Source organism: Arvicanthis niloticus, chromosome 17 (genome assembly GCF_011762505.2).
Source record: "Arvicanthis niloticus isolate mArvNil1 chromosome 17, mArvNil1.pat.X, whole genome shotgun sequence".
Taxonomy (NCBI): domain Eukaryota; kingdom Metazoa; phylum Chordata; class Mammalia; order Rodentia; family Muridae; genus Arvicanthis; species Arvicanthis niloticus.
Genome location: NC_047674.1, coordinates 19342700 through 19351443, shown reverse-complemented (window position 1 = coordinate 19351443; position 8744 = coordinate 19342700). Strand labels below are relative to the sequence as shown.

General features: G+C 44.3%; 1 protein-coding gene across 6 annotated transcripts in view; it reads left to right on the top strand.

The window, feature by feature from the left end:
* Positions 1-1883: 1883 nt before the first annotated feature.
* Positions 1884-8744, top strand: part of LOC117722331 (nuclear autoantigen Sp-100-like) — a 64742-nt gene continuing 57881 nt past the window's right edge. For all 6 annotated transcript variants that reach the window (XR_013104620.1, XM_076914883.1, XM_076914882.1 and 3 more), the window contains exon 1: positions 1884-2034. Coding sequence is in view for 5 of the 6 variants with exons in the window: in XM_076914883.1 (XP_076770998.1) it covers positions 2009-2034 (26 nt within the window). In the remaining variant the exon portion in view is untranslated. The remainder of the gene's footprint in view (positions 2035-8744) is intronic.

Here is an 8744-nt window from a genome sequence, read left to right as displayed (position 1 = left end):
TTCCACACTCTCTCAAAGCCCTGCTGAGTGTTAGACTGAAGAAACATTTGCTGGTTTTGGCAAGTGTGAGAGCCAAAGTTATATATTCAGTTTTGATTACTGTGTCAAAGAGATCCACGAAACAAGAATGTCTCTAACCTTTGCCCAAGGACAGATACTTCCTGAAATGCAGGAGGCTATTGTTTATGGGATGTAGACACAAGTTTCCACTCTCCTACACAGGTTTGTTTGACCCAGCTGCACAGGATGTGCTTGATCATATGTAGGTGGAAGGTATGCATGCAGGAAATATTTCAAGATGTATGTTTGTCCCTGATTGGATTCAGACAGGAAGAATACCAGAATAAATACTTGCCCCTGATTGGACTTGATGGGAAATATGTTGGCCTTATGGGGCTGCCCTTTTAAATCTGTGCAAAATGTGACTCCGTGCCGTGTGTGTGTGTGTGTGTGTGTGTGTGTGTGTGTGAACTGAGAAACAGACCTGGCCTGAGTCCATCATTTGGGCCACTATCAAAGCTTGCTTCCAATTTGGTTCAAAATTATGGTAGTCATCTTATTCTCATCCAGGGGCATTAACACAAGGCCAGAATGTTCTAGATATCTGTTTTAACAATTCTGCCAATATTGTAGATGGAAACTAGGGTGTGGGGTGTTCAGGGAAGGGAGAGATGCTGTAATAGCACTCTTCTGGAGCTGCTTTGGGGTAAGTAGGTGTAGCAACATTCTGTTCCCTGTGCACCTCACCTTCCAGGAGTTACACTTGACTGAGGAGCTTGGTCTTAGGGTCTCAGGAGAGCCAGTCAGACACAGGACAATATAGTGTTAGTTCTGCTTTCTCTGTGTGCACTCCTTTCAGTCTCTAAGAAGAGACTGAACCAGCAACATGTAGACATTGGATTCACATGGACACATTAGCTTTGAGATGCTTTTGCAAAGTCTTGTTACTTAGAGTCCTGCAAAGTCATCTAAAAATATTTTATTCCTGATCGAAGTAGAGATGGAGACATGGCTAACATGTGGGCACTAAAAGGACCCCAAAGTCTAACCTCAGGCATGGATGGCCTCAGGCTGCTCTTGTCAGTCACACCCCCTCCAGCTCCACACCAGCCTGTCCCTGTGCATGTGAGCTGAGGGATGAGAAAGAGCCAATGTCCGTGCAGGCAAGAGCACTGCTGGGAGACCTGTCAGGGTAGAGGCTTACCTCAGTCCACCAAGTCCCTCAGACAAAGTCCTCCCAGAAGGAGGAACCTCTGTTAAGAAGGGACTTGATAGATCCTGATGATCCCTGAGAGGCCGCCTAGAAAGACTCACTGGAAGTGACAGCTCATCACTACTTATCACAGCTGCACCTCAGAAGGGTGGACCAGGTCTTTGTCCTCATGCCTTGGTGGCCAGTGTGGCAGCTTCCTCCTGCCCTTGACTTGTAGGCTGGGATGACAAGTCCTCAGAAACAGTGCTCTGACCCAATGTGTCTATGGAGTTTAGGGATCTCCTCAGTCCTCCTTCCCTGCTGTCTCCTTTCCCAAGTCACTTCAGCCAGGGACATGACAAAAGAGGGATCACCACCAACCCTGGGGAATGCATGCTCCCCTCTTAGACACAGGAGCAAGATGGAATGGTTTGAGTTTATGTGGGGTTTTCATTGGTTTGTTTGTTTGTTTTGTTTGTTTTTCCCTTCTTTGCATAAAGAAGGCACTCTCAGGAACTGGCTCAGCTTGTCCTGGTGTACCCTTTTGCAATCCTTTCGGTCCCCTTTCTCCTTACCCCACCCCTCTATAACATTCCAAAAAATGAAGGGTGGGACAATGTCCCACAGCAGCACCCTTGAGATTAGAGAAACACTTTCGTTTCTCTTTTCCCCATCAGGGCGGAGCCCTCTCTGGCTTTTTCAGACTGGGGCTCACTTCCTGCTCTCAGCTGTGGGCCACAGCAAACAGGCTGGAAAACTGTGCAGACACCAAGGGATCAGAGCTCACTGTCCCAGGCCCCAGGCAGGTGTTGGAAGATGAAAGAGAGCAGCCTCGGCCCCAGGTGAGTCTTTCTCCCTCTGTAACCTTTCCCTCTGACAACACAGTTTATTCTGTCTTCAGTTAGTGGCCGAAGCTTCAGTCAGTCCAAACTGCCTGAAATGAAGTAGCTTTGGCCCATAGTGTGAGCGGACAGATTTGGGGGGAGGAGGCAAAGAGACACACACAAAGAGACACAGAGACAGCAAGAGACAGAGAGAAGGAGAGAGAGAGAGAGAGAGAGAGAGAGAGAGAGAGAGAGAGAATGCCCGAACACTTGTGTTTGTTTATTTTAGATATCCACTGCCAAGATCGGCTTGCCATATTGTACACAAGTCATAACCTTCTTTTCGACCTGTGCCCAGCTGTCAGGGGGAGACTTCAGCCATGGCTGACAGGGACTCCTGTGGCATGGTTCTGTCATTATCTTGTGACCTGAGTGCCCGCAGTCCCTCTGCCTTTCTCGGCATTAGAGCAGGTCTACTGTAGGAAGGTCACCTCAGGGAAGAAGTCCAAACAGCAGAGGATGCTGGGTAAACAGTTGGCACCTGCTGTCCTGGTCTCCTACTTGTCTGGCAGGATTTGTCACCAAGAAAGCTGTCCCCAGGCTCACTCCTGGTCTAAGCTCTCGCTGTCAGACCTCGATCCAAGGAAGATAAAAGACAAGCAAGGTCCCTGATCTCAAAGGTCAGGGCAAGCCACATGTTTTTATTTCCCTTTAGTCTTCTGTTCTAGGTGGATGGCACCTCTGACAGGAAATAGGATTCTGTTTGTTCCAGCAGTGGAAACTCAGATGTGCCATTACTTATAAGTATTAGGCAGTGTTTTTGTTAGTACAAAGGAAGTAATACATTTTTTTTTCAGTAATGCAGCTGAACCTCAGGCCTTGAATATACTTGATTATATATCTCTATTTATTTTTTTAAACTTTTGATTCAAGATTTTGCTAAGGTACTCGCACCAGCATGGATCTCATTCTATAGCTTAGGCTGGCCTTGAACTTGTAATCCTCTTGTCTTAATCCTCTGACTAAGATTACTGGCCTAGACCACAGGACCATTTCATAATAAAATGTGGTTTATAAGCTTTCAGCCTTGTGGAAATATAGAAAGGATAAGACCCTCACTGTCCCCCATATACTTACCGTGCTCCTTGGGCTCAATCTTCCTTGTATTATTTACTTTTAAATTTAAGACAGGGTCTTTTGGTCTTTTTATTATGTAGTCCAGGCTGACCTGAAACTTGCTATGTAGGCCAGCCTGATCTTAGACTCACAATAGATATCCACCTGCCTCTGCCTCCCAGATACAGGGATTAAAGGTATACAAGACCATACCTGGGTATTTCCTGGGTATTTCTTATTTTCTACAAAATATTTATTGGGCACTTCTGCGTGTGTGTGTGTGTGTGTGTGTGTGTGTGAGAGAGAGAGAGAGAGAGAGAGAGAGAGAGAGAGCGAGCGAGCGCACTATTGGGGCATGCACCTTTGGAGGCCAGCAGAGGGCGTCAGATCCCCTGTAGCTGGAGTTATCGCCAGCTAGGAGCTGGCAGACTAGGGACTGAACTCCAGTCTCTGAAGAACAATCATTGCTCTTAACTGCTGACCTATCTCTCCAGCTCCTTTATCTTTCCCAATGCATTTCCGTGTATAATTTGTTTTCATTAATGTGTATTTTCATTCTGTAATGTTGTCCTGTGTTTTCAGCCTTAGCGTATTTGAAAAGTAGAAACCTTGGCGGCGAGGCCCTCAGTGTAATGAGTGTACATTTACTTGATTTGTTTTTCACAGCTCCCTGCTGTTCAGAGCACTTGCATACGAACCAAGAAATGTGTAATTCGATGTTATGTTTATTTATGTGTCACATGTATGGCAGCTTTGTGTGTGTGTGTTGTGGAGTCAGGGGGCAAAGTAGAGGAGTTGGTCCCTTCTTTTTTCTGTGTGGTTTCTGGGATTCAGTCCAAGTCATCAGGCTTGGCTGCTGCATCCTTTACCACTGTGCCATCTTGCCAGTCCTTTCCTTAAGTTTTAAACCAGTCTCTTTTAGATGAACCTTTGTTCACTACCACTGTTGACTGTCACCCACAAGTGGTAGGATCGGTGGCCATATAATGGATTGTGCTTATAGACTAGTATATCAAAGAGATACTAAGCAAAGAACTAACGAGACAAAGGGTGTTAGTGACCACTTGCTTAAGATGCTGCCAAATGGCTTCTGAGGAGGCAAAGTCAATGCACTTCCCTGCCCCTAGCTACTGAGATGAGGAGTCTTCCCTCTCTCAGCCAGAGTATGAAAAGACAATAGAGATGTGTGCTGGTTCTCAGTCTCCCTATTAAGCAGGAAATGGGTTGGTTTTTTGTGCACTAGCCCTTCAGTTCTCTCTCCTGTCACTGGTTTGTTTTTCACTATCTTTAGTCAGATGTTACGCCTTCTTCTATGCATTCCCTAACTATCCTGAGAAATGGTGGATATATTCTCCTTTGTCTTTTGACACTGTGTATGGTGAATAGTCTCTTATGCAAAGTTAAAATTTGAATTTTAGAATTGACCTTGTAAGAAATAAGCATCCATAAGTAAAGTGATAACAGAAGCCACTGAGAAAATCAAGCGCCCTTGGGGTTTTGTATTTCTGCTTGCAGTACCTGCCTTTGAACCTAGAGCTTTGTGGTTGTCAAGCAAGTTTGCTACCTCTGAACTTTATCTCCAGCCCTCCCTTTACTTTTTAATTTGAGACACAGTCTCACTCAGTTGCCCAGTTGCCTTGAAACCTTAATTCTCCTGCTTCAGCTTCCTGAATCCCTGGGCTTAAAGGCCTGCCCTGTTGGACTTGGCATGAGTTTTTGCTTATTTTGTTTGGATCACAGTTCTGTCTTCTTCAGGTAACATGTGTGAGTCTATCTTTATTCAGGAAAAGTTTGTTTCTTTTCATCTGTCTTCTTTTAGGCAAAAGGACTCTACCCTGCAGCCACATTAGCTCCCCGGTTCTCACTGCCCCCTGTGCAACCCTCTTTAGGATTTTTATCTTTGCATTCATAGGGCTGTCCCCAGGGCTTCCCCATGACAATGACTAAATGTTTAGTACCTTTGTTTCTTTCATTTCTAACTTTAAAAAATTTTGTCTGTGTGTGTGAATGCAGTGTGTCTATGTGTGAGTGTGTGTGAATGCTGTGCTTATGTGAGCATGTATGTGTGAATGCAATGTGTGAGTGTGTGTGTGTATATGAATGCAGTGTGTGTATGTGTGTGAATGTTGTTTATATATGTGTGTATGAATGAAGTGTGTGAGTATGCGAATGTATGTGTATGTATGTGAATCCTGTGTGTGTGTGTGAATGTTGTTTATATATGTGTGTATGAATGAAGTGTGTGAATATGTGAGTGTATGTGTATGTATGTGAATCCTATGTGTGTGTGTGAATGTTGTTTATATGTGTGTATGAATGCAGTCTGTGTGTATGTGTATGAGTGCTGGGTATATGTGAGTATGTGTGTGTGAATGCTCTGTGTATGTGTGTGTTTTAATGCAGTGTATATGTATGAATGCAGTGCCTGTATTTGAGTATGTGTATGAATTCTGTGTATATATGTGTATATGAATGCAGTGTGTGTGTGTGTGTACATGTGTGTGTCATGGCACATGTGTGGAGATAAGAAGACAATGTTGGGGATTTGTGGTCTCCTTGCACCTTGTTTAAGTTTGAGGCAGGGTCTCTTGTTTGCTTCTGTGTCCACTAGGTTAGTTGGAAGGTGAGGCATCCAGGAAATCTCCTGTCTCTGTCACCTATGGAGGTACAGGTGTGCTGGAATTGCACGCATGTTCTATAGCATCCAGCTTTTATGTGAGCTCTGGGGATGTGAACTCAAGTCTTTACACTTGTGGATCAAGTCACTGAGCAGCCTAACTAGTCCGATTTCTAATTTAATCTTAAATATGATTTCATTATTTTATGTGTATGAGGGCTTTGCCTGCATGTATGTCTGTGCAACATATCATGCTGGTGTCCCAGGAAGCCAGAAGAGTTAGATTCCCAGGAGTTCCAGACACTTGGGACCTACCATGTGGGTGCTGGGAACTGAACCTGAGTCCTCTGGAAAGGCAGCCAGTGTTCTTAATCACTGAGTCATCTCTTCATCTCCTAATTTCTAATTTTTAAAGAAATACATTTTGATGAAGGATAATATAAATTTTACAAGGGGTCCTAGCTCATCTCCATGGTTTTCCAAGCTCCTCTGTAACCTACATCTTGTTAACTTCCTGTCTGTCTTCACCGCCTGTTTATCAGTTTTTGTCTGCTAAGAGAAGAAAAGTTTCCTTATGGCTTCTGGATCATTCTTCCAGATGGGATCTTCCACTCCAGTGTCCTTTGTTTATTATATGGTTGCTGTGGTTACACCCATCGCTTATGGTTGGACACTGGGCAGCTCACACCACACCTAGCTTACCACATCGTGTAACCTGGGTAGGGTTTTTTGTTTTCTATCTGAGGTTATATTTGATTCCTGTTGGTTTCTAAGGACATCACTGATTAATCATCAAAGGGACCTATGTGTTTCTGGGCTCTCTCTTCTCTACCATTGTCTATGGTGGCCCCTCTGTCATAAAGCATGAGGTGCCTTCACAGTGGGTCCTGAACAGTGAATGAACTGTGTGACTAGATTAGAATGAGAATGGCTCCCATAGGCTCATAGACTTGAATACTTAGTCAAGAGGGAGTGGCACTATCTGAAAGGATTAGGAAGTGCGGTCATGTTAGAGAAAGTGTGTCTCTAGGGGTGGGCTTTGAAGTTTCAAAAAGCCCGTTCCCAGCCTAGGGTCTCTCTTTTCTATAACTCGAAGCTACTTCTCCAGCACCACATCTGTCTACATCTGGCCATGCACTCTGACCTGATGACAACAGATTAAACCTCGGAAACCTTAAACCAGCCACAATTAAATGCTTTCCTTTCGAAGAGTTGCTGTTGTCGTGGTGTCTCTTCAAATTTGCCTAGGGGAGGTCATAGGCTGGGCTCTGAGCCAGATGGCATTGCTTGCTATTATGCTCCTTGGTTGGGTGGAGCCAAACCTATACTCTGCTATGAGGTAGAGACAATATACTGTCCTGGGGACAGGCTTTGTGACCAGATTGGTTGCTTGAGGGGAGGACTGGTAAGTGTATTCCTTGGACGGATGGACTGCCTTGGCAGGGCAGAGCAGCTGACTGGGCTCTCCCACCAAGAGTGCCACTGACAGTGGAGACACAGATGTACCCCCATCTTATCATCCTGCCCTGTTTGCTGTTTTCAGTGGTCTTTTGTGTCATTCAGTGGTCTTCATTGAGCAAGAGAGATGGAGACCTCCTCCAGGGCACCTCAGAGTTCTGGGGAGCTCTATGTTTGTTTCTGGTTCCCTGGTACAGAGAGACCTTAGGTCCAGGGTCCCCATCTTGGTAAGGCTAATCTTAGACTGGGGAGGGACAATGTATTCAAAGCAAATGCTTCTTTTCCCTTCACACATGGCTTTGGTGGCCCATGGGAAAGGTTAGTCTCATCTTCCAGTTCTTGCGTTTGAGTCAGAGGGAGGTAGTTACTGGTTGGTCATTCTGTGTTGGGGACTAAGTCATAGACATCCTGACATCAACAAAGATGCCTTTTTAACATAATGTTATCTGTCACTGCCTGGCATTCCTATTCAGACTGTGGAAACAACACTCAGGTAATCTCTTAGCTTGGTTTCTATGGCAGCGATGAAACACCATAAGCAAAAACAAGTTGGGAAGGAAAGGGTTTATTTGGCTTATAGTTCCACATCATAGTCCATCCTTGAAGTCAGGGCAGGAACTCAGGCAGAAACCTGGAGTCGGGAACTGAAGCAGACACTGTGCTGGCACAGCTCACTGGCTTGGTCAGTTTGCTTTCTTATACATCTGAGAACAACAGGTCCTGAGGTGGTGCCCACAAGTGAGCTGGGCCCTCCCACATCAACCATCAATCAAGAAAATGCCACACAGACATGCCTAACAGGCCATAGTTATGGAGGTATTCTTTTTCAACTGAACTTCCTCTTTTCAAAGAACTTTGGCTTGTGTCAAGTTGACAGAAATCAAACAAAACAAACAAATTAAAAAAAACCAATCAAGACAATGTTGCTAGGCGGTGGTGGTGCATGCCTTTAATCCCAGCACTTGGGAGGCAGAGGCAGGCGGATTTCTGAGTTCGAGGCCAGCCAGGTCTACAGAGTGAGTTCCAGGACAGCCAGGGCTACACAGAGAAATTCTGTTTCTAAAAAGCAAAAAAAAAAAAAAGAAAAAGAAAAAAAAAAAAGAAAAAAAAAGACACAATGTGTGTTCGTTATTCAATTTTCATCTTTTGCTTGAAAGTGTATCTTGTCAACTTTCTCACTTTGTTCAGTCTTTTGAGTGTTGACTATCATTTTTGACAACTTTTATAATGCAATTTATTTGCAATAAAATGTGAATATAAATTTGAATATAAATCTAATGACTTTTTACAGAGCTGTGCACCCAGCACCACAGTACGAGTGTAGGACATAGACCTCCCCTCTCCCTAAAAGAATTCCTTGCAACTATGGACAGTCCATTCTTGTCCCCCTTAGTCTGAGCAACCACTAATACATCTGTCTGTCTGCATAGATTTCACTTCTGGGCAGTTTGTAGAAATGGAATTATATATCATGTAGCCTTCTGTGTTTGGCTTCTTTCATTAAAAAACAAATACTTTTGAGATTCATTCACATTGT